Source organism: Colossoma macropomum, unplaced genomic scaffold (genome assembly GCF_904425465.1).
Source record: "Colossoma macropomum unplaced genomic scaffold, Colossoma_macropomum, whole genome shotgun sequence".
NCBI lineage: Eukaryota > Metazoa > Chordata > Actinopteri > Characiformes > Serrasalmidae > Colossoma > Colossoma macropomum.
In genome coordinates this window covers 39,851,762-39,878,668 of record NW_023494792.1, presented here as the reverse complement: position 1 = coordinate 39,878,668, position 26,907 = coordinate 39,851,762, and the positions used below count along the sequence as shown (strand labels likewise).

The window sequence follows — 26,907 nt, the reverse complement described above, 5'->3', positions numbered from 1 at the left end:
TTTCTGTTCAACCAGAAGTCATGTTTATTTAAGAAAAAATATCAGACAAGTGAAAAGTTTGGACTGCCATCTCCTCTAACAGCCCCCCAGGACATATAATACATAGTATAATAAATTATGTAATAATGGTATACATGTGTTGTCCACTGTCTACCCTAAAGCTGAAGCACATTTAGTGATATTGTAGAGAGACAGTGGCTACAAGTGATTAGGCATGGAATACTTTTGAAATTTGAGACACAAACATCAGCAACTACATTTAGGCACAACTCATTTTTAGATTTCCTGTCACAGGTAACCTACAGTCTACAATGGAATTACAGTTTAACTTGGAGGAGAGGAAGAAAAAGTAGAAAAACAAAGATAAGACACAGTTACAATGATGTGGTGACACCACAATGTACATCAACACTCTAAGATGATTAAGTCTAGTCAAGCATTACTTACAAATAATAAAAAAACGACAGCACAAACACAGCCTATCGATGGAAACGACCACATGATCTCTTTATTGAGCTGACTATTCCACCAAAACTGTATCAAGCAGTCTCCAGTGTCCTCGTGCTTAGTGTGTACTGTCAAAACCAAATGAAACCACAATAATTACATCCATAGATGAACCTCATTACCATCAGAGTGTAAATACTGAGACACTAGTTGGCAGGAGTCCCTGAAACACAGGCAAAGCAGGCTGAATTCACCAGGCCTGTGATCAGTGGGTTTGTGGGCCAGAAAGCTGCTTAAAGTAGCATTGATTTAAGGTAAACAAATTTCTGTAAAAGTAACATAAGCTCACACTGCAGTTCATGAAACCAAACAGCTTTCTAGCCATTAAATACAGCCTCATAGTACATCATGGTCTGCTTCATTGCTTCATCAAAGCAACCACCTTTTGAGCATATTTCTTAGAGTTACACTGTAATTTCAGAAGAACAGATTTCAGTTAGCTACTTTAGTTTCCAATATCACGGTTTGTTAAAGCTTGACAAAGAATAAAACTAAGTCATTCAGTGTGTTTTATTGTGAAGCGATCCATTCTATAGAAACTTACTGAGTCAGAATTATTTACAATCATGGTGATGGGAACCAGATGTCTGCCTCTAAAAACTCCCTCACAGAAAGTTGAATACATTAAATAATTTTGAATACACCACCTAATGTATGAGCCATTGTTTTCTGTTAGTTAAGATAAATTGTTGACCTTAAACGTTTTTAATCAATTAATGGTGGAGGGGTACATGCAGTACCCCAAAAAATTATTTTCTCAGACTCACCACTATTTTACCATCAACATATACATTACACAAAGCACTCTAAATAATTTGTTTACATCGCAACCACTAAACTATGCAGAAATGTTGTGGAATTCCCCTTTAATTAAAATGGATTATTATTATGGTTATTCAGTATAGTTCCATTCTGCTGTTTTGATGAAAAGAAACTGACTGGACTTACACAAGTGCACACACAACTAAGTGCACACACAACTAAGCTCAGAAGCACAGCAATATCGGACAGGAAAGATGCCTGAAACAGTGATGGGAGAGGCCTCAGTGATTAAACAAAATAAAAAAAAAATGTAGGCATATTCACACAGGATTATCAAATGCTGTTGGAAAAGGTTGGAAAAACTTTACATAATGTTGACTTCTCATTCAGCCTTATGAGAAACTGTAGTGCACTTTGTTTCACATTATATTACAACACCATGTAACATGAGATTAGAGATTTGTGACATATTTTATTGTGACCTTCTTTGTTAAGTGAACACGAGTTCCTGTGCTGAATTTGGTTACCCTTCTGGCCAGGGTACCAAGTATGCTGAATCTGAATTTATGAGTGGAGCTAAAATTGTGTTAATCACTGATTGGTCAAACACCATCAAAGAATTGTCCCTTAAATCAGCCAACCAGCATTTCTAAACAAGAACACGCTGTGTCATTAATGTTAAGCACTACTCTTATGAAAAACAAACACTACGTAAGTGCTAAAAGCGCACCTGGAGTTTTCTGTCTGCAACAGGTGAGTGAATGAATTACAAGAACTTGAAAATCCTCCACTGCTACTATTATTCTTGTTGGTTGTAATCACTAGATTTATTTGAGAAGTCATGTGGACAAATTATGTGACAACCTCCAGAAAGTATCATCTACTTCCGTGATTTCATGACAGACACAATTATTTGACTAGGGTACAGGCAATCACTACATAATGCCTACAGAGTCACTATAAAACGCTTAGTTTCTAGTTTAAAATGCCATGCTTCTGAGATAGGCTGTGTTGTAATATGCAGATTGGAAAGACAACAATGAATTTGCCAAAGTGGTAATGGTAGCTCGATTACACAACAAAAGAAAAAAATCTGAATCCTATCTCCATCCGATCTCTGAGATGAGATTTTTGCTTTTTAAAGCTTGTCTAGTAGATGAAAGAAAGCATTTGTATGTCAAAACACATATAGGTCAATTACCTGGACTCTCTGAAGCCATTACCAACAGAGCAAATTCCTATATTATGAGGTCTTATCCATGTGTGAATGCACAAATGTGAATACCTTTTACCCATATCCTAATAAACAAAACACAGTAATAAACAAAAAGGACTGTCAGAAAATTACTCACATTTTAATCCTGTGTGAATTTGTCCTCTACTGTTCCCAGAAACAGGTAGCTTTTCAGTTGGATGTCACAAAAATCTATTAATAAAGATATAGCATCATGGCACTGTAGCTTTAGAGTTTTTTTCAAACTCAATTTACTGTGATATTAGACTAGTGCCATGTAGTATGAGTATCAATACAAGTAATTACAGAAGATCCTACTCATTTAATCCTATGTGACGAGGGCTAAAAATGTAGTGGTGGCAAATAAGAGTGAGGAAAACGTACAGCAAAAGAAAGGACAAAAGTGCAAATAGGCATACTATAGAAAAAAAAAAAACTACTGCTTTGGATACAACAGTTCCTGAAAAGAGAGTGTATACATACACACACACAAACACACACACATACAGCTGCTACAGATCTGTTTTGTTCATTCAGTCACTGGCATTGAGTGCATACTCCATTTCATATAAATATAATCAAAGTGCAATTCAGCTAAACCATGGCCTGCTACTTGCATGACACAAGTACCTATCTGAAAATAAAAGGGTGTATATTTGATGTGTATTGCCAGCAAGCTTCTGAGTATGTCTTTGCCTCAGTCAAAAAATTTCAAACTAAAATAATAATAATAATAATAATAATAATAATAATAATAATGTATTATTAAAGCATTTAAAAGTAAGCACCGCATTAGAACTCCCTCATTCTCTTTCTGTCTCACTCACACACTTGAAGAATCACAAACTAAGTGAACACTCAGTCACTCTTGCTGTGGCTGTGTGGCCTGTGGTGGGCCTTTCTGTGTAGCAGTGTCTCTGAGATAGGCGTGCAGTGGTTGGCACGTGGGTGGGCGCAGTGGGCTGAGTCTGGTGAGTAGGCCGCTGTGGGGCATGGCCTGCAGGGAAGGGAGCAGCTGGGCCAGGCTGGGTGGCTGCAAGGAATACAGACCTGCTGTGCTGATGGAGCAGGGGCCCGCTGCTGCGCCAGCAGTGACACACCCCAACGAGCTGGATGAGGGAGATGAGGATGAAGAGGAGGAAGAAGAGGAGGAGGGGGAGAGGGGGGCGCGGGACAGGGTAGCCTGACTGTTGCCGGAAGACCGAAGCGAGAGGCGGTGGTTGAGGTGATGGGGCCGTCTCTTGTCCTGAGCTTTACACTCTAAAGGAGGACATACAGACAAGATGCAGCTGGTGACACAGGAGACATATAAGCATAAAAAAACACTTTGTTTGAATGCTGTTTTTAACACCTCAAAAGTGCATAAGGACCTATGCTGTGTAAACTCTACAGTTGTATGCAAAAGTTTGGGAACCCTGGCCAAATGACATTTTGTTGATTTTGAAGTAAAAAGCAAACACAACTTCTGTGGCAACCCATTTTTAAAAAAAGTATTTTTCTGCAACTGTTAATGCACCCGAGCGTTATTTTATGTAAAATATAAAAAATAAAAATAAATAAAATAGCAATTCTGGCATGTGAAAAAGTTTCACAAAAGGGTGTTTCTACGTGCTGACTTTGACAACCTTTGCACATGCCACAATGTTTTTGTTCATCAAATATAAAGTAACTGTGCATTAATCTTTACTGATTAAGCAAAACTGACTAACTTGAGGCTACTTATACAACTCAAGGGTAAATAGATATTAAAATTGCATTGAAGCTGTTGCTTTTAGGAGTCTCCGATGTCCACTCCATGTTTTTCATTAAAACAGCCAAACCAGGAAGGACATGAAGGGATCTTCGTTTTTCACAATATAGTCAACCATATTAAAGATTTTTATCATTTAATACTGCTGATCCACCTCCACTGTCATCAGGCTTTGATCGATTATGCAGGTTTGGTAACAGGATTCCTCAAAATTACTGTTTGATAACAGCACTTGGTGTTGAAAGCTTCTTAATACTAAATATAATAATAAATACTGTCTTTCCTTTTGGTAAAAAATGAACTTTTTTTAACAAAGCGAATTGAATATTATTGGTGCAAAATTTTTAAGTATTTTATTGCTCAGGCTTACATACAGGTTTGTCCCCAGTTTTTTTACATGTAATAAAGGGAATTGCTTGAGCAGTGGTTTCTGCAGCTGAAGTCTATATTTCTGTTCATCTGATCTCTTGCCAATCAAAGGGCGCCCACCAAGGACTTCACTTAACCTAATGCAGTAATAAAATTGCCCTTAAGATGCCATTGTAAACTCGCCAAAGGGAAATGGTGAAAGCATGTTAAAAACAGTACTGTAATGGAGGGAAAGACTATGAGTTAAAATGAAGCAGGTCATTCCATTTCAAAAACAAACTTGCCAGTTAATTTTTAGTTTAGCCTTTTCAGCCAGGCGTATGCTTGAGTTACCATGTTTAAACCAGGGGCACATTCAATCTCAAAAATGTTGCTATGGTTTCCAGGTTGAACAATGTTTTGTTGAAATGGTGCAAAACAGTGTGTAATGGTGTGCAACACAGGGTTTTGAGGCAGGTTTTCTCTCATCTGATGGGTTTGTCAGAGGCAGCAACGTGTATGAACCCTGCCATATTAAAAAGGCAGTGCACACAATAGATTCTAATGAAGTCCTCTACAAATGCAGCTGCTGCAGCTGGGTGTACGCAAATGCTGAAGATGTTGCAAGACGTATTTTGAAGTATTAAACACATATTTAAACTCATTTCATCAGGCTCTGAAAATTCTTCAGAAAGAATGCCATTCAAGAATGGCCTTCTCAGCTGCCGTGGTAGCAATGCTTGCCTAACACAACAGAGTTTTCAGTGCACCACCGTTTCTGTTTTAAATAGATGTGTAGATATAGAGGTCTCTCACCTCTGACTGGTCCCAGAGCTTTGTGGGTAGGCCTGTGTGCGCTGGGAGCGGAGTTACTCCAGCCAAACGTGAAGCTGGGGGAACTTTTCAGCTGTGGAGATGTCTGCTGGCTCCCGACAACAGTGCCATTACCAGTGCTGTTGCTGCGGCTCCGACTCAGAGCGTTCTCCGAAACAGAGCTGCTTAGGCCTCTGAAGTGTACAGAGAGAGTTTATTAAGTCACCATTAGGTTAAATAATGCATAAGGAATCCTGTGCACAGTAGTATTTTAAGTTAGATTGCATTAATGCTGTTCACCAAGAAATTTGTCACAGAACCTCATATTTTTGGAACAATATCTTTATAGGAGAAGTAATTTTATTTTGTTCCTTGCTATAATGTGATATCTATCGGACCACTCATTGCAAAATATTCACACAGTAAAAAGGCATTAAGTGTTTTCAAATGGTGTAAATGATAATGATTGTCTTTGGACTGGAAGAGGTTTAACGAGGTTAATAAAGCTCTTACAAGGACTTGGGGGGGCTGGAGGACTTGTTGGTGTTCCTGCGGACATTGTTGCTGAAGCCCTTGCTATTGCGCACGTGTTTGAGCATGCAGGCACGCAGGTTTACTAGGTTGCTGTGCTCAGAGAGGACTAGGCGTGGCCAAGGGTTACACTCAGCCATGTCCAGAGCTGCTATAGCAACTGCACGGCCCACCTGAGACAGACATAAACAAACAAGAAGAAACACTTGAAGAATAATCTTGTGTATGTACATTTTACAAACACAAGATTCTACGCGAGACCTAGGACAATTCCAGGGAAATTACAAGGTCTAATATGTGACCATAAGCCACTTTAAAGGTTTCTAGATTTTTTTTCTGTTTGGCAGTTTAGCAATTAGCACGCTCTACTGTAAACATGGCAATTTCTACAAATTTCTATTAATTTGCTGAGTTCAACATATTTGGAGAAAAAAGGCAAAATCTAAAATCTAAAAATCTAAACTGAAAAAACTTGACAATTTTTTGCTTTTCTTCTTATGATCAAAAACTGTTTTGTCTGTGCTGTTAAAACCTTCAACTATCAGAAATGTCTTACGAAAATGTGAGACAGATGCTCACAATTCAGAAATGGAGGAGATGTTGACCATTTGTAACAAGGGTATGACATCTTTCAAGGCAAATGTGAGTGCATCAAGGTAATGTATAATTTAAGGGCTGAACATTTCAATGATGCAAAGTCAAGCAAAGATAGAGCAGTAAAGGTATGCTGAAGGAATTACCAGTAAAGGTATGCCAATAACCCTCTAGATTTTTTGAATGAGAAAACCGTAAACGTTAACTCTGATGTTTGGTCTTGGTATGTTATATCTAGAGATTACAAGGAAAACAAAAATTAGTTGAACACTGTGGTGCAGTTTCAGTTTAATTTCTGTAATAAATTAACCCAATCAGTTTAATTAGCTATTTTTAAATTAAGCAAATAAAATCAGTTAAGTACCACTGAACCGTCAAATCCCCTCTCTGCCTCAGACCTAACAATGTATTTTGATTGTAACCACACTCGCATTATGACACAACCTCTTATGCTGGACTGCTTTACTGAAAATTATATATAACCTAGTGTGCACTGGAGCATGTTACTCTGAGTGGTGGGAGGCCAGATATAGGACAGATACCATAATAAGGACAGAAGTTACCTGTTCGTATATCTCAGGCGTGTATTTCGGAGGGAAGGCAGGAGGAGGAGGCGGAGTAGCTCGACCATTGTCGTGGCATGCAGGTGGGATGGTGTTGACTGAGCGACCGGTGTTATAATTACACTCCAATGTATAACTGCACATAAAAGCAGATTTCTCACATCATACTGAGGTCACATTGTTTTTTTCCTGCACTGGATGTTAAATGTGGCCTTATTTCTCATAAATATCTCTACTGGTGCATGAATAGATGTATAAAAAGAATTTTGTCATTAGTAGGGCTGCGACAATTATTACATAATCACCTGATAGCAATTATTTAAGCTAACCAAATTTATTTTCCAGTGCAACTGAAACTTGCCTGTGTCAGCAATGAGTAGCTTAATTCACTGAATGTTTTTCACCTGGGCAGTACAGTATGGTATATTATGCTTACAAATCTGTGATCACACATTTTGTCATCTTTCCACTGCCAATTCACCCGTATGATTACTACTCGCTGAATTTGGTTACCCTCCTCGCTTGGGTACCAATTGTACTAATCCAGAACATATGGGTAGAGCTAAAAATGGTGCAAACCATTGATTAGTTAAATGCAATCATTACAGAGTCCACAAAAAAAAAAACAAAAGAGAACACAATTGCTGTCAGTGACTCTCACGTAAAACCAAAAACACAGAGTAAGTCAGGGAAATGAGAATTGAAACTTTTCCATTGTTGCAACTGTGAAAAATCATGTGCCTACATAAGCTAAAAAGAACTCTGCATGCTCTTACGGTTCTGTAGCGTGATGGGAAACAGACCAGAGTACAGAGAGTTCTGGGTTCTGATTTGTAACTGTACTAATACTGTACTGTACTGTACTGTACTGCCCAGTGCAAAAAAAAGGCTTAAACTAGAAAGGGCATTTGACTATTTTTGGACACATAGTATGGGACTCGGCAATATCACCATAAATATAAACAGTGATTACTGTATATACCTGTGAACAAGGCCGATGGCTTTGTGAATGGCTACGCGCCCACTGCCCTCTTTAGACTGACCATCACGCTTGTCCCGTGCATACATGTTCTTCTCTGAGAAATTACAGCCGAGGAAGTCAAAATGGGCACAGTTTAAAGAGATCAGCTTTGGATACATCATGTTTTCCACCTATGATAAAAAGAAGATGAAAAGAAGGAAAAAACAGAGTAGGGAAAGTTGAGGGAAAAGGGGATAGAAAAAAATTGATGTCTAAATTAATTTGTGCTGAAACTGGATCTGCATATCAGGTGTTTGTTGCCACTGCACCGCCACTGCTCCGTCACTTTTATAAGCGACTGCCACTTCACCGCCCCTGCACTACCACCGCTCAGTCACTATACCGCCACTCCACCGTCACTTTTATTAGCAACCCTCACTCCACCACCACTGTTTCATTGTCACTTTTATCAGCGACTGATGTTCTACCAATTTGTTCTACCCATTCAGTGGTCCAAGAATGCGCAAATCATTACTACAGCATAGTAACTTGTGTTTTTCACATTAATTCAGGCTTACTTCAAGTTTATCATACAGCCCATTTGGAAACAAAATATATGGACATATAACTTAAATTTATATATTTGAAATACATTTGAAATACATTGCAATCCATGCCAAAATACATTCCTAACAATAAAATGTATTTCAGAATATACTGCCATATTAATAATAAATATATTTTAAAATGCATTTATTTTAAATGTATGCGGAAATATTACTTAGAAATGTACTATAGAAAAATTCATGTATGTAAATGCATTTATCACATATATTTAAAAAAGTATGAAAATTGTCAAAATATTTTGTCTAATGCATAAAAGCACGTGTTGTAGGTATTTAATACACTGTGAAAATATAGTCTGATGATTTGATATCTTGCTTATTTGTTGTCAGTACCATATATTCAGTTTATGTATATTTAGTTATAACTGTAACCTTCATTAAATTACATTTAATTGAAAAATATAATAATAAATACAAAGGAATGAATTTTAAATATATACTTAAGAAATACATTTTTGGCCATTTTCATATATTGCAAAAATCTATTCGATAAATACATTTGGAATATATATATTTTTTTAAAATGGGGGACTAATCTTAATACTGCAATAACTCTCTGATTGACTAATTTAGGCTATCAAAATATCCTAATTATTCTTTTACTGTTGGTAACATTTTCTGAGAAAAGGGTTTGGGCTATAAAACTACTACACTTGTAGTTGCAATGTTGGTAGCATTTTTGTATACAGTGATTTAAGCTACTGAAACATCATACCCTGTTTTAAGTAAGAAATTACATATAAATTTGCACTATGGTAGGACATTTTGACAAGGTAGCATAATTCGTCAGAACCTCACTGTCACTTCACTGACGCTTTTATTAGCGAGAGTCACTGCACCGCCACTTTTTTTTAGCCACCGTCATCTCACAGGCAGTGTTATTAGACACTGTCGCTTTTACTAGAGACAGTAACTTCACTGGTGTTCTAACAATTTGTCCTACCCATCCTACCCAGTCCTACAGAGTTTGCAAATACCTTTAGTATGTTTTATTGCGTTTTAATGTTAATTCAGTACAGACTCAGCTTAATAATACTCCTTACATTCTGATGGTGATTTAGGTGATCAAACACCCTAATTATTCTTTAATGCTGTTAACAGTTTCAGACAAGGTGATTTAGACCATCTAAATATCCTACCTACAGTTTTATGTAGAGCTCTACCTATATATATGTGGTACGGTAGGGCATTTTGACAAGGTAGCAAAATTTGTCAGAACACCAGCAGTGTTATTAGCAACTTCAGAGATTTCAATCTGTTCATAATGTGGTTGTTTGCAGATACAAGTGCACTGATTGTTTCTGTTTTTTTCCACAAGACCTCCACTGCCACATCTCTCATCTCTCTCATCGTAATATGAAATTCCCTTTGATCAACTGCAAATAGCTAAAACCTGCTTTTGTTTAACACTACTTGCACTCTTTTTTAAGGTATGCTGAACTAGACCACACAAATTTGTTAAAATTGACAGGCAAAGCTAACTAAACATTGTATTAATATTATCTTTTGTAAGCCTATTACAAATCCATTGCTATTTTGCATTTAGATAATAAAGAGAAAACACAAAATATGTATGGAAATAACAAGGCAAGCAGTTCAATTTCACGGTGGAAAAGATTAAATGTTTAATTGTGTTAGGAACATTTCATTTTCTAGATGCTTGCAGTTCCTGTCGTATACATTACGAGTCCAAGTCCTTTCCTACTTTCTTTCTTCCTTTGCTTGTTTTGGCAATGTCAAAAAAAAAAGAAAGGTGAAATTAATTACATTTGTTCATGTTAGTAAACCATTAACTCCAACATTATTAAGAAATGAATAATGCTTACAAAGTATTTAACACTTGCAATAAATGATGTTTGTTAGTGTCAATAAAATAAAGAACAACTGAATCAAGTCTTTGAATTAATTTATTCAATGAATTTATTCTATCTATGATAACTTTTTACTAATTTTTTACTTATTCATTTTTATTAATAGCTTTGGATTTATTCATTTGTCAATTACTAAATACAGTTGTTTATACTCAATATTTACTATTTTATATATTATTTACCATTTAAGAACTATTACACAAATTCAACATTTCTTTACAATGTCTTTTCACATGTATCACATGTATTTTTTTCATGTCTTTAAATCTCTCCCTTCATTCTCAGTGTAGAAATTCAAGCAGTAGCCTTATGAGAATGGGGCTTCTGACTTTCGTACTCTCACACCAATCTACCGAACTTCTCAAGTGGCAGTTCCGTGAACAGGACAGAACAAATGCACCTGAAAAAAATCAGAATAACTTCAAAAAATAAAAATAGTATAGTGCTGGATAATTCGTAGATGAGTCTAATAAAATGATGGAAAAAATTTCAGGTTTTCTCCCATCAACCAAACAACTATCACAGGACGAAGTAAATTTAAATCGCCAAATCGCTAAATACTCTCTGTAAAAAAAAACAAAATTACATGGCTAACACAACTACACAACATTTTAGTTAGGCTAGATAAATGAATCTGTAACGGGTTACTATTTACTGACATTTTTTTCCTTTTTACTGAGTAAAAAATTTATAGCCTACAATGTTTGCTTGAGGAGCGTAGCAGATTACAATAATTCCTTATCTCCTAAAAATCTTAAAACACTAAGCGCCACAAACATACAGCCCATGGCAAATCCCTTTAGAGGCTTGCGTGGCTTCTCATTAGCTGTGGCAGATGGTGTGGTATCTACCACGAAATTTGCCCCAGGTGAAGTGGCCGATAAAAGTGTCAGGTGCAGAGCTGTCCTCTAATAACACTGCCGGTGAAGTGGCATTAAATAACAGTCCCAGTCTATGATAAATGTGGCAGTGCAGTAGCTTACCGTTCACTGATAAAAGTGATGGCAAAGAGGCAGTCGCTAATAAAAGCAACAATGAAGTGACTGAGCAGTGATGGTCACTAATAAAAGTGACGGTGGAGGAGTGGTGAAGTGATAGAGCAGTGGCGGTTGCTAATAAAAGTGATGTAGCAGTAGGGGTGTGGGAAAAAAATAGATTCTTAGATGCATCGCGATGCGGACGTGTACGATTCTGAATCGATTCACGAATGTCAAAAAACGATTTTCTAAATATTTAATTTATAATGTAATGTTGACAGAACGCAAAAGGCGGAACTTGGAAGTGCGGAAGTGCAGCACCCGGACAGTCTGTGGCGGCACACAACAAAAACACAACTGGATGAGTGAGAAATCTGACCGGCTCCCTCTGCGTTAAAGCCAGGTTAGATCAGGAGTCACAACCCAAATGATAACATGTTGTCCTTTCAACAAAAATCAAACCACCTTGGGAGCCACAACATTTAATGTCCAGTATGTCTCAGGATGTAGATTAAACAATATAAACGAGAGTGCAGATTTACTTCGCTCTGCTTTAAGCTTCAGCTATAGCCGCTTTCCTCCCATCTCCGCCAGAAAACTTTTTCTCAGAAGTTGATCAGTTTCTTGTAAAATGTCTCTCAACGACTGTTTTAAGAGGCGGAATTCGCTTCTTATTCTCTAGCTTCTTGTTCGAATTTACCCATTCCACCTTAAATTCTGCCTGAGGCGCCGAATGTGAATGCGGCGCCATTTAAGGTGGAACGAGAGAAATCGAAAGAGAAGCTGACTTCAGCTTCGCCACTTTTTAGTGTTTGACAGTCTCTTGTTGCAGATTTAACGTACCAGGAAACCAACTGTGCTGCTTATAAATGCGAATAACGCATCGCTGCTATGTGACCTGCAGTCTGCACGCCAGTTCTCAGCCGTTGCGAAACAGGGCTTTCGCACTATGTTGCACACGTCCCGTCTCAGGGATATTTTAGTGACACAGCGATGCCCCCCGTCTCTACAATGAGACCAAAACCGAAGTTATAAAATCACTGAAGAAAATGGGTAGAATAGCTGTAACGTGCTGCATGGACATCCACTGCCACTGGATCTTATTTCACCGTAAATGCGCATTTTATCGCAGATGAATAGCAGCAGCTTCTCGTGCTCCAAACAAGAGCACTGAATGAGAGTCTTCTAGTTCACTTGCCACATCACTTCCATTTGTTTTACTAAAAAACTTACTGGAAGTAAATTCATTATGGATCATTACAAATACTTTGCTTTAAAAGTACCAAGTCACTTTAAATAACAATAACACCGAGTCACTTAGTCACTTTAAAAGTATATTGTCTCTATATTCTGTATATATTTTGTGTATAGTTTGTGTATATTTAATATATTTCAGTTGGTTTTTCTTGTATTTTTATTTTTACTTATTTACTTTCTGTAGAGTGATTAGCCTCACCACAAGCATTTCAATGCATAAATATCCTGACATGTTGTGCAGATGACAAATAAACTTGAACTCGAAACTTGAGCTCACACAGTGAGAAAATGTAAATGCTATACAGAAAAAAAGATGCATCGAGATGCATCGATAATCGTTTTATAATCGCATCGCAGTCCTCTGAATCGTAATCGAATTGAATCACGAGGTGCCTAGAGATTCCCACCCCTATGTAGCAGTGACAGTGAAGTGGCGGTGAAGTGACGGAGAAGTGGTGGCGAGGTGCTGGTCGCAGATAAAAGTGACTCTGAAGTGGCAGTCGCTGATAAAAGTGACAGAGCAGTGGTGGTGAAGTGGCGGACGCTAATAAAAGTGATGGTGGAGTGATGGAGCAGTGGCGGTGCTGTGATGTTGCAGTGGCGCTCACTAATGAAGGTGACAGTGGAGTGGCACTGAAGTGACAGGGCAGTGATGGTGCAGTGGTGATGAAGTGGCGGTCACTGATAAAAGTGATGGTGAAGTGGCATTTGCTGATAAAAGTGACGGAGCAGTGGAGGTTGCTGATAAAAATGACAGCAGTGGCGGATGCTAATAAAAGTGATGGTGAAGTGATGGAGCAATGGCGGTGCAGTGGCAGTCTCTAATAAAAGTGATGGTGGAGTGGCGGTGAAGTGATGGAGCAGTGGTGAAGCAGTGGTGGTGAAGTGATGGTTGCTGATAAAAGTGGTGGTGAAGTGGCTTTTTTCTGCCGCACAAGAGCCACCGCTTCCATCTGTCACCCGGCATGCAGAGATCCAACAGAGGGTTTTTAGTGAGATTTCATGTGGAAACAGTGCTGTTCTGATAATGCGGAAACCTATTCAGGGGCGTAGCCCTCACAAGTCTATTCAATAAGGGAGTGACATTTGATGTGTTTTCTGTGAGTGCTGTCGCTGTGTTATGGCCAATCAAATCACGCTCTGCCTTATTTTGTTTGTAACTACTTTTGGAAAGAGTTTATGAGGTTCAATGTGAAAACAACAATGAGACTACACAGTCAGTAGTGTCTGGCTCTCAGCTGACTTGACAGCTGTGGTTTGGCCACGTCCTACTGTGTTTAACTCTATTAGACATTACACTAACAGGGATATGGTCCATAACACGAATTAATTTTAATTTGCTGAAAACAGCGAGAAGAAACAGCCTCTCCAGCAATAACAGTTAAAAACACAGCCCTCTGCTCTACTCTGGATCACCTACCATTCCACCTGTATTCAGGCTTCTCAACATAAAAGTTCTTGTACGAATGAATCTAAAACAGCCCAACAAACATTTTTTCTCTTTATAAATATTTACTACTTTCAATGTGGCATGGTAACACCACAACCACAATACATTGTCAGCACTTTAATCTAGCTCACTCTAAGCAGTGAACGTTACCTAAGCACGGCTGCAAACAGTGCCCCGCTGTACTGGACTCGTGATGCGCGCCCTAAAAGTAAGACCACCTCGAAGAAGCCATCCATGCACGCATTGTGCTATTAGGTTCAGAACCATTGTTCAGAATGGAGCACCAAAGGGGATGGGGATAAAAATCTAAATGAAAGCCTCTTATCCTTCTGGGTCGCAGGGGGGGGCTGGAGCCTATTCCAGCAGTCAATGGGCGGAGGGCAGGATACACCCTGGACAGGTCGCCATAACTAAACTAAACTTAGGCGTGCCCTGACACCACAATCACAATCTAAATGAAATAATATGAAAACGGCTGCTTGTTTCTGTTGAATACATGAGAACAGAAACAATTAGCGGCATTGCTGACATTGACTCAAAAAACATGCAGCTCAGACCTCCATTTATAAATTTTTAAATTGTACTTCAAAGCAAATCTACACAGACCACTGTTAGTTTCGATTGATATAAAAGATCAAAAGCACTGGTAGAATAAATCATTTTAATATTCACACAATTGCATATCCACTTGACTTTTTTTGACATTTAACATGAAATCTTAAGGGGAACGAATTGCATTAGGCTGTGGATCAAACCTGGATCTAGCCCATTTAACTATATAACTATAGTTAACTCTATAGTTTAGATACCGCAATCTGTCCATGTATTTATTTGCACAAACGATACTAAAAATAAATTTATCAGCAACATTATCCTTTTACAACCAGCCAGCAGGAACACCCAATCTGCATTACAGAAAATCCACCGGGCTTTTCATCAACCAACAGAGGAGCATTCAGGGATGTCCCTCCCATTTGGAGCTTTGGTCCGCCCATTTGGAGTTACAGCATGCAGCAATACCCTATTTGCAAGATGGACCTCACTAAAATTATGATCCTAGTTATGGCCATTCTGACAACCTCAGTTTAGTATTTCGGTGAATGGAGAGCTGAATCACTGTTCAGCTGCAGCTCATATGTTCTGCCAGCAGCCAGAGGTAAAGAAGGAGTGACATATTCATAGAGAGCCTGTTTGACTAAAAGTAGCACTTACAATATATTTAAATGTAAATGAAAAAAAAAATAATAGTTGTACTGCACTACATACACTGGCAGTGTTGTTTAGAAACAAGAGAACTGATTCAATTGATAGGTCTTTCTCTCACTATTTCTTTTACTGATTTCCCCTCAACAAAAAGTCTCATTTCCATTGCTGCAATTAGCCACATATAACTTAAAGCCATTGCATACAATTTCTTACATGGAAGCAAATCAACATCAAAATTCGAAACGAAAATGTAATATGTAAAATGGCAATCCATTTATACATTTATATTTAAATTTCCCACTTATATATCCGATGTTAAGCTCAGAATGAAAATTCAAATTCAATACTGCCATTTTAATTTGCCATTTGGTATATTAATATTGACATTTAATTTAGACAAAGATTTAAATGCTTTAAGGGTAGCTTTACTTAAATTAAAATGTACTTCCAGAACTGCATATTTATGCATAATGTGATTAAGCAATAACTGTGTCAAAATAGGAATTAATATGTAGTTTATCTTATATGCCTTTTCACTCTAATAATGACTTTAATTTGCATTATCAAAGGGAACACCAAGCAAGAAAGATGGCAAAATTCAAATGTAAATGGAAAACAGCGCCTCTCCTCTTTGCAATTCTCGCCTACTCTGCTCATTCTGTGTCAAACTGCCTTTGAAAATGCATTCGACCCAGCCGCATTTTCATTTTCATGGTCTTCTCAACCTGTCAATCATTCCGTCACGACGGGGTCAATAAAATGGCCAGCACAAAAGGTAATACATGAAAATATGGTGGCTGATCTTTAGAAGACTGAGTGAGACAGAGAAATATATCATTTTGTGATGATTACTTTGTCTTTATACATGACCCACGAAGAATCTTTAATAAAACATGTAGCACATTTTTATGTTTTAATCAGTAAGTCGAAATTATTGTCCATGTTAGACGACCATATAGACTGCGGATGCTGTAGATAGAGATTTATCCAGCAACGAAAGCTATTTTATAACATGCATAATTAACATCAGATTTGGATTTATGGCTGAGTTCCACTTTTTCTGTTACCAAAAATATACTCATGAAATGATTTTAGTTGTAATTGTACTGGCAGACTGAATTGTACTGCATGTACATAAATTACACAACCACCTTGTTACAGTGGCTGAGTGAGTAACAGCCACTGTACTATGCCAGAACCCTGTTTAAACCGAATTCAGGTAGGAGGTCTCTAATGTCCTCCTTTCCATTTTAAAAAATGAATATTACAGAAATGTGTGTGACACACTGAGCTGGATCATGTTAACCAACTGATAAAAATAGCACATGGGGGCTTTGCTCAAAAATGTAGCGTTAGCTAGCATTAACAATGGCTTATAGCTAGCTTAATTCTGCAGCCCTCCACAATTCACGTAGCACTTTAGCAGGTACACTATATAGTAGACCCGTAAGGTACATGGACCCCATCAAGTGGACGCTGAGTCGACATGCAAGGTAGGTATTCTTAATAAGTGAATGGTGAGTGTAAAACATGCAAACTTACCTGCTGATTCTCATCAGCTAGGCTGTTCCCATACATAAAGCATCCTCTTTTGGAAGCATGGCCATGCAGATCGACGTAATATGCCACTCCGCTCTCCTGGGGTGCAATCTGCTCTGTGGGGGCAGAATTAGAAACACAAGGGGCATCACTTCGGCTTGGTACAGATTCATTTTCGTCACATGGCCCCACCTCCTCCTCGACTCCACCCTTCTCCCAGCTTTCCTCCAGTTGCATGGGTATCTCCAACAGATCGAGCGTGGGACCCTCCAGTCGCTCTGCCTCGTTGCGGCAGTTGAGGTAGTACTCCAATTTGCAAGGTGTAGTCAGTGGCAAGGGGGTGTTAGACTGGTTGGAGGTTTTGAGAGCTGAGGGCATGCTGGGGTTGAGGCAGTTGTGTTGGTGATGGTACAGGAGGAGAGATTTGGCTCCATAGATAGAGGGATGCAGCTCAGCACTTGGGCTCATATACTGTCGGTTCAGATTCACACCCCGAGAGTCCGTCCTTTTAGTACAAGCAAGCATGTAAACAAAGAAAGCACTGTATTACTAGGTTGTGTCACAAAATAACCTAAACCTCACCCAACAACAGAAAGAAGAACTGTGTGGGCGTCAAGATGACTTGCTTGCTCAAAAAGGGCTTTTATGTATTTTCCTACACCATTTGATAGTCACAAATGTAACATTACAAGAGCATACAATATGTTCAATAAAATCATACAAAAAAACAACAAAACAAAAACAAACATCATGACATTAAAATCTACATATGCAGGTGTATCATACTGACCTATAGTGACCCCTGAAAACCCCATCAGGGTTGAGCATGGGAATCAGCTTAAAAACAAATATCCTGCGCAGTGTCTGCGCACGAGGGTCGTCCTGATTCAGAATGAAGTTCAGGAAACCGTTGAACACAAAGCTGGAAGGTGTCTCACCAGGGTGCACCCTGCTGCTGAGAAAAAAAACCTACACGCAAGTACAGACACACAGGATCATAGAAAACACTGAAAAATATTTGATGACACATTTATTGTAGGTCGAAAGAGCACCGTTAACATTTAGGTGGCGCTGGGCAGGGCAGATAAAATGACTCCCACAGCACTGTTCACACAAGCAAAACCTGCAGCTACTCAGGTGGGTAGCTTTGTACATAAAACTCTCAGTAAGATGTTATAATAAATCTCCTTTTCAAAATAAAAAAACATCACTACCAGTATTAAAACCTCAAAGCTGAAGCTTCTTATTTGCCAGCTTCTTGTTTGAATCTTTCTGTTCCACCAAAAATTGCAACAGCAGTTGTATTCTGATGCCTGAAGCACTGACAGGTAGAGCCAATAAATGCTATGTTCAAGTTCATTTTACACTCTACTCTTATAAATTGAATGAAATAGTGTTCAGCATCACTTCTCACACTCGGTATTAGTTTACTACTTCTTCACAGACAGGCTGTTTTCAAGAGGAAAGATTCAAGCTAAAAAAAGCTAGTATAGTAACGTTAGTTAAGGTAACAGACCATTAGTATCTGTCTGTTTATCTGAAGCCTGGCTGTCTTTCTGTTTAAATTTCAAGCCGCATGTGATCTACTGTGCCTTTCTAATTTAATGTAGTAATGGTAAAATACTGAGTGGTGTGCCATGAGGTGCTGTTGTGCCGTATTCCGACTTCCCTTCACATGCATGCATGTCATGCAGGAATACGGACGCTACAGATTACAGCTGTAATTCTGATTGCTTCTATGTGTAAATGACAGTTAATCTTGAATTTACTGTCACAGTAAGCACCAAACAAAGAGTCTCATAGAGATAGATTAAATTAATATAACAAACTAAAGATGCTATTTGTTGTCGCAGCACTCAGAAAATTGAATTGCTTCCAGTCATAACAATAAGTTTTATGAGAACACAGTTTAGGAGTGCCATAGAATAAAAAAAAACTTTACATTTTACATTTAACTTTAAGCATTATATTTTATCTTCAAGCATTAAGAGCTACTACATCTTGATAAAGTGAATTAAGTTATTATGGCCAAGTTTGGTTATTTTATCCAGCAGTTTTCTGAGTGAATGCATGTGAAGTAATACCCGTTTGCCAGCAAAGCGGTGTGGACGTGGTGTGCTGTGATCAGGGAAGAGTTTGTCCAGTCGGGGCTCCCTTTCCTCCAGCATTCCATGGCAGGATGTCACAGTCAGCAGGTCCACTCTGTGTCCATCCAGCGAGTAACATAGCAGCTCACGGTGGTAATACAGACTTTCAGCAGGACTAGAGACAGAGAAAATCAGCTTGGGTAGAAGTACAAAAGTACTAAGTCAATAAACAACTTAAGTATTGGAACTGTAGTGAAACATCTAGTACATTCAAAATGATAATGCTCTAAAGTGAGAGGTGTGAGCAACACTAAAGAAGTCCAGGAGCTAAACTCTCACACTCTCACTGCACACTATAAAGTGTAATATTGCTGTAACTCCTAGTTATGTCTATACTCACTGTACTTTTAGACTACCTCATACCACTTAGTGCCTGCTATTATGTAAATATCAGAAATCTGGCTTATATGCTATGTAAATATGCAAATAGATATACTTTCATTTCTGCTCTCTTAAACTTATGTCTATTTGTTGTCTATTTTTTATTTCTGCCTAACTTACGTCTATTTTTATTTCTATGTTTTATTTTCTGCATAGTATATGTAACTTTATGTGCAATTATACGTCTTGCTACTGAAACACTGCAATTTCCCTTCGGGATCAATAAAGTTCTGTCTGTCTGTCTATCTCAAAAAAGATAGAAAAAAAAGGAATTAGTAACTAAATGTTAATGACTAGAATGTAACTCAATATTTCTTTTTTTATAACTTAAGAAGGAAGTAAAAGTTTTACAGTTTGAAACTACTAGTTACTACCAAATCCTGTCTTTTACCTGTACAAAAAAAAGATCAGCACAATGAGAATAAAAAATAAGTTTCACATCTGTATACACTAAGCGTGTATGTGTGTGCGTGTTGGCACCTGCATGGTCCCAGTGCATGAGAGCTGCTGAGCAGTCTCTGATCCAGTTGCAGAAGCATGTCCTGGCAATCAGTGTATGAGAATGGATAGCAGAATGCAAAATATGTGGTGGCTCCTTTTACATCCAGTACACGATGCACAAATGACAGAATGAACTGACTCTCAGACATCTGGAAAGAGAACACACAAACAGCGCTGTCACATTCTTTCTATACCACATCTAGAGCACATTTACTTGTAAACTGTGCATGGAGAAAACCAGTAGCGCTGTGTGGTTTTGCAAATAGGGAGGGCGGTGCAACTATTTATTGTCTAACAAATTGGCCCAGCCTCATGCCAGGCACTGCTGTCTTGCCCTATTCAATCAATCAATCAATCTTTATTTGGACTCGGAAGTACATTGAGGGTAACCCTCGTGTACAATGTAGCCGAGCAAGTTAAACAGGGACTGCAAAGGTTAAAATGAAACTTAGCAACTAAAACAAATTAACATCAGCAAGACTTATATAAGATTTATAAAGAAATAAAAATACCAGCTCAAATAAGAAACAGGCAAAAATAACAATAAAATATATAACAAAAACACATTAAAAGTAAGTAAAAGACCCAACTAAGATAATAAGCAATAAGAAAACTAAAAATCTTAGAAATAAAATTATTTACTAAAACAGAACAGTAGAAGAATGAACATCAAGTAAAACAGTTGCAATAAAACAGTCAAATAAAAAAATAAAAAATAATAAAATTAAAAAAAAGGAGAAAGGAAAAATTAAACTCAACTAAAACAGTTATAGGCTGTCTAAAGGTGGTTAGAGGCTAAAAGTTTAAAATGATTGACTGACTAGTGAGATGAGTTTTAGAGACTCTTGTAGTAAATTCCATCTTAATGGTATACTGGAGCTATATTCCCAGTTCAGTAAAAACTAGGTACCTGACAGGTGATCCAGTCACTATAGCAGGTCTAATAATTACTGTTTTTCTCATAAGATGGAGTGATAAATTGAGTCTAGTGGTTTGAGGGTACTGGCGGACGCATGTTTATAAGCTACATCTCCATAGACTAGTACTGATACATTGATTGCCTCCATGACTCTTTTTCTGGCATACACAGAGAGGCAAGATTTTTTTTTCCTTGAAATAGGAATCCAAGTCTCTGTCTGCACTTACTGCCTAGTTTAAGGTGTCACTGATTAAGTTCCACTCTTCCATAGCACCACCACAGGTCTTCTCTGTGTCATAAATAACCTAGTTAATAAAATGAATGCTTCTTATAACCATAACTGTTTCCATAAAAGGTATTTATGCAGTTTCCTCCATTCTAATGATCTACACAAAAGCTACTTGAGTGCTAACAGCTTCCCCTTGTGGAGAACCTTCAGCCTGCTAAACTGTGAATGTGAGTTACAAGCCAGACGAGCAAAAACACATGATGAAACAGCTGGACAGCACATATTATCAGCACCAAGCTCGTTATATTAACATAGAGATAAACAGCACAAGACAAAAACAAAATTGGTCTTCGGTAGTAAATTAACATAAAGTTAAGTAACATGAAAATTATAGCATTCATCACAGCACTCTGACAGCCTAATTTATTACTACATGAAATATCTGGTTCCAGCAACTGGTGCTAAAGGTAACATAAACAGCTATCTCAGCCTCAGACACCACCCACAAATGTAAATGCTAAGCTGGCCACAGCTATTGGGATTTTGTCAGTTGTATTCGGATTTGTTATCCACACGTCTGTGTGTACCAGTTACAATATTTTTTTCTGAATTTAATACCATTTCGGAACAAAATATAGCAGCTGGACTGAAAAAACACCACATCTTTAAAAGTTATGCAGCAGTTTTCTTTCAAGTATCTGAATTATTTTAGTAGCTAGTAACTGACACATATTCACGTGTTTGATGATGGATATACCACGTTTCCTGTAGGTGTGTTTCTGTTGTAGCCCCGTTTTGAAAATCTGCTGTCCCTACAAGTCACGCAAAAACAACAGTGTGCATGTCAGTTAACCATCCCTTTCCTGTCAGAGTAGCCAGCTCTTCGCCAACTTAAGCAACAATACACAGAGGTCCGGCCTGCAAGACTACATAATCAGTAACTGACTCTAAAGGAGCGATTACTTTATCACATAGAAAATGGAGAGTTGCAAAACATTGGTCAAGCGTAGTCCACTAATTGTCCAGCTGCATGCATGCAACATGCAATGCTGAACAGTGTGTTTGGGGGAAAAACGCAATGTTGTACAGTGTGTTTGGGGGAAAAAAGTGTTTGTACCTCGAATGTGGGCCGCTCTCGCACTCTTTCCCAGCGTGTTTTGACCGGCAAGGTGCGTACAAATGGAGCCATGCCCTGAGAGTAGAGCTTACTCTGCTTGTTCATGTTCATCAGGTTTATCTTCAGGAGTTTACCAGGCAACACTCCACGCACACTGAAGTAAAACCATGACCTGTTCACACATCAAAGAGACACACACACACACTACTTTAGTATACAGATATACTAGATATGATAACAGTTAAAATTTGGATAGTACAAGTTATATCCTGAGCCTTTCTTGTATAAGTGTTTAAAAACAGCTGTCATATGGAAGAAGGTCAAATGACGTGTTTTGTTGTCTAAGTGGAAATAAGTTAATGTTAAGGAAATAAAAAGAAATAAACAGTAATTGTGCAATAAAACATGGTGACATACTGTTTCTAGAGGATGTATTGAATTACTTTCATTTAGAAAATCAATAAAACATTATTTGACTGGGGCACCCAAACTTTTGCATGTCACAGTAAATACTAAAGTACACTGCACATTTTTGAGCATGTTTTTTTTTCTTCCTGTCAGTTTGCATTAATTTACATATTAAAAATTAAAAGGCTGTGTATCTTGAAGAAAACACATCACATGCAAATATTTAAGACAATATCAGAAAAAAACAATAAAAGTATATATACCGATCAAGCATAACATTATGACCACCTCCTTGTTTCTACGCTCACTGTCCATTTAAACAGCTTCACTTACTATATAGGTGCACTTTGTAGTTCTACAATTACAGACTGTAGTCCATCTGTTTCTCTGCATACTTTGTTAGCTCCCTTTTACCCTGTTCTTCAGTGGTCAGGACCCCCATGGACCCTAACAGAGCAGGTACTACTTGGTTGGTGGATCATTCTCAGCACTGCAGTAACACTGACGTGGTGGTGGTGTGTTAGTGTGTGTTGCGCTGGTCTGAGTGGATCAGACACAGCAGTGCTGCTGGAGTTTTTAAACACCTCAGTGTCACTGCTGGACTAAGAATAGTCCATCCAAACAAAAATATTCAGCCAACAGCGTCCTGTGGGCAGCGTCCTATGACCACTGATGACAGTGAGTGGACACAGTGTTTAAAAACTCCAGCAGCACTGCTGTGTCTGATCCACTCATACCAGCACAACACACACTAACACACCACCACCACGTCAGTGTCACTGAGAATGCTGAGAATGAGCCACCACCCAAATAGTACCCGCTCTGTGAGGGTCCATGAGGGTCTTGACCACTGAAGAACAGGGTAAAAGGGAGCTAACAAAGTATGCAGAGAAACAGATGGACTACAGTCTGTAATTGTAGAACTACAAAGTGCAACTATATAGTAAGTGGAGCTGATAAAATGGACAATGAGCGTAGAAACAGGGACATATTGTTATGCCTGATCGGTGTATGTAATGTTGAGGTGAGGACAATTTGAAAGCAAAATTCTTACCGGTTTCCATTCTCAAACTCTGTATCTGCACAGTCCGGTTTAGTCCAAACATTGAACTCACAGTCAGCGTGAGGTAGAGAGTTTCCAGTGGAGCTGTTGCTGTCACCAATAGCTTCTGACTGCTCCACTTTAACCACTCTGCCCAGGTTTCCAGAGTCAAATCGTGAGCTAAACACCACACTGCCAAAATGGACCTCCATGATCAGGATTTCAGCTTCAGATAACCACTCAACTGGCAGTCACCATGCTGCACCTAGCCAGTCTCTCTCTGTCCCTCTCTCTCACACACACTCCTCACATGTGCTCTTCACACCTGTACAGACAGGAAAGACTGTGGGTTCAGATGGGAGACTTCAAAATGCAAGACAAAACAAAGTATAAAAAAATTAATTTTCCTCACTGCAGGTTCAAAACCACCAATTAACAATTTCACAACAGGGACATTAGGAGGGCCACTCTGGCCAAAATGAAACATTTTTCTATTGCTGTGTCTGTTGTAAACATGCCTACTCGCCTCCTAGAGTGACTAGTGACTCGCTTCACTAGAGCAAGATTTTCGCTTAAAATACATGCATGTTGGGTACTGTAGTGCGAGAACACCGATGGATGAAAACACAGCAAGGATACAAAATTGTAAATTTTGTTAAACCAAGGCTAAGGGATACAACGCTATACTAAACAACATAACATAATATGACAAATGGCATTAAAGGCTAGATTTAGGCCAGAATGCTCCTTTATGCGGTGTAATGTACTGTACCATGTTTGTTCTTACTAACTGGAACAAAAAATGCGGTTTGCGCTGCCAAATTAAAAAACCTTTCAAATCTGAACAACATCGAAAAATTTGCCACTCACTCAATTTCTAAATATTGTTCTTTCACATATTCATTTCACAGTTTACTTTCTATAAAGTGTAAAGAATTGAAGCAAACTAGTGTTGGACTTCAACCTACAAAGAAAGACTATTCCATCAGCATGTAACCATTTACAGGGTGACCGCAAAAACGTGACTTGAAATAGGAAAGCATGGTAAGCTATAATTTTCCACCCAACTCCAAAAAACCTTACATACAGAAAGCTGTGGCTGGTATCAAACTTAATTCTTAGACATTAGAATACGTCAGTGGCAACAGCTGAAACCAAATCACCGAAATTGGCCGTTCAGGACACTAAAACGGCCTTAAAATTAGCTGAGTAGCTAACAGATGTTCCAAACGCTAAAAATCTCTTCAAAGAGAAACCCGTCATTGACAGTCACTGTAGCTAAAAACGCAGCTAGCGAGTTGCGAAGAATTAGCATTAGTTCGCTAGTGACGAATATATAAGTCTGGTTGTAGGGCTGCATTCGAAAGAAAAATGACAAGAAATATTTATGTATTTATCGCTAACTTGGCTAGCTAGATAGCTAAGTAACCTACAGAGCCAAACATCGTTAGTTGTAGCTAGCAAACCCAGGTAACCGTAGCTACACTTGCTAACAACTGTCATGCAGGAGCAAACACATAACACCAGCATTTACTTGTTGTTATCGTTACTTCTTACTTTGTTGATAATGCACAGTAAAGCGGAATGACTTGTTACGTAGTTACCACTAGCTACATAACTGTCAGTCAGCTGCTCTTGGGTTAGTTAGCCTTTGCGCATATGCCAGACTAACTACAGGAACATGACATGCACTACAATCTGTCGACAGTTCTCCCGGTACAAAACAACAAAATGTACAACATGCATCGTACAGTGTCTCGTTTTCGTTTGGAAAATCAACGACTGCACTGCTTCTCCGAGCGCATCAGCACAGTGGACTCTTTAGACCCAAACAAACCCACTCACCAGCCCGTCTCCGCGTAACAGAAGGAAGGCAACCGCTGATTGGTGTGTAGAGCTCAGGGCGAGCACCCAGGATCAAAACGAGCCGGTATTGGTTGGGTATGGGGAAGTTCTAGCTAGACGTCAGGATTAATAAAATAAACACTCACTGAGCCCTTTATTAGGTACATCAACCTTCTATCTACATTAATTGTCCATTTTGCCAGCTCGACGTACCACGTGAAAGTGCGTGTCCTTGTGTACAAGTCTTGAACGTCAAAATCTCACTAGCGTCTATTTTGTGGGGCCAACTGAAACCCAAGCAATTATGGGAAAAAAAACAAAAAAAAAAACATTTCGTTATTGTAGGAACCAATTGTAAAACCAAATGCATTAAACAGCTCATTGTTAATAGAACTTACTGCAGCAAATAAAATTTGAATACAATTTAGGGTTTAATTATAAATAATATTTTATATAGAATAAATTCAATAACTTCTAAACTGCAAGGCCTAAATTTGTCAAACCAAATGCCTTGAAGAGTGCCCTATTATTGTAACCACCTGCAAAAAGTGTTGTGTTGAATTTTAATTATTATTGTATAGACCATGGGTCGGCAACATGTGGCTTTTTTACTGCCCTGTTGTGGCTCCAAAGCAGAATTAGATTTGTAGATAAAAATAATTCTCCTTCGCAGTAAAATAAAGCTCTTCTGATCGCTCTAATACTTAAACGCTGGAGTTAATGTAGCCAACATCTGCTAATTCACCAACCTTTATCCCTGAACACTGGCGTGTAGACTGCTGGTCACTACAGCAACGCAGAAAAAAATCTCACCTAGCTAGTAGCTAACAAAATGGCAAAGAGAAAAATTTAAGATGAACATCAACATTTATAAGCACTAAGTTGGTTTCCTGATATGTTTAATCTGCTGTGAGAAACTGTCAAACACTAAAAAGTCCTAAAGCAGAAGACAGCTTCTTGTTTGCCTCATTCAGATTTTCTCCTGTTCCACCTTAAATGGCGCCTGACATAATGTTAGTGTTGTACCATTTAAGGTGGAACAGGAACATTCAAACACAAGGCTGGTGAATGAGAAGCTGACTTCAGCCTCGTAAAGAATCAAATGTTGAGAGACATTTTACAAGAAATTATTCTACTTTTGTTTCCTGCCAGAGATGCAAGAAAAGCAGCTATAGTCATGCTAAACCTTAAAGCAGACTCTGCGTTTTCGTTAATGTTATATTTTTAGCCTATACCAGTACATTAGCACATACTGAGACATATTTACAGCCAAGATGGTAAAAGGTGGTTTGATTTTTGTTAAAAGGACAAAATGTCTCTTCTTTACAT

At 38.3% G+C, this 26,907-nt stretch overlaps 1 protein-coding gene across 3 annotated transcripts; it reads right to left on the bottom strand.

Annotated features, from left to right (window-relative positions):
- On the bottom strand, positions 1–25,590 carry agbl5 (ATP/GTP binding protein-like 5). 3 transcript variants are annotated; one of them, XM_036577169.1, is made up of 12 exons: positions 25,485–25,590; positions 23,746–24,058; positions 22,284–22,455; positions 19,998–20,167; positions 19,074–19,251; positions 17,780–17,958; positions 16,993–17,494; positions 8,085–8,254; positions 7,103–7,238; positions 5,928–6,118; positions 5,418–5,608; positions 1–3,763 (listed from the first exon to the last, which is right to left on the bottom strand). In XM_036577169.1, exons 2-12 carry the CDS (start codon positions 23,943–23,945, stop codon positions 3,366–3,368), a joined length of 2,487 nt encoding a protein of 828 aa, XP_036433062.1. In that variant the 5' UTR covers positions 23,946–24,058; positions 25,485–25,590; the 3' UTR covers positions 1–3,365. The 3 variants fall into 3 exon arrangements, with proteins under 3 accessions (XP_036433062.1, XP_036433060.1, XP_036433061.1); XM_036577167.1 differs by having other exon boundaries at positions 25,291–25,581; XM_036577168.1 differs by having other exon boundaries at positions 25,338–25,581.
- Positions 25,591–26,907: the final 1,317 nt, after the last annotated feature.

Coding starts and splice junctions, on each gene's coding strand:
- agbl5 (XM_036577169.1), bottom strand. CDS start 23,945: ATGGAGGTCCATTTTGGCAGTGTGGTGTTTAGCTCACGATTTGACTCT. Junction 19,252..19,997: donor CATGCACTGGGACCATGCAG/GTGCCAACACGC, acceptor CTCTGTCTCTAG/TCCTGCTGAAAGTCTGTATT. Junction 8,255..16,992: donor TAGCTGATGAGAATCAGCAG/GTAAGTTTGCAT, acceptor TTTTTATCATAG/GTGGAAAACATGATGTATCC.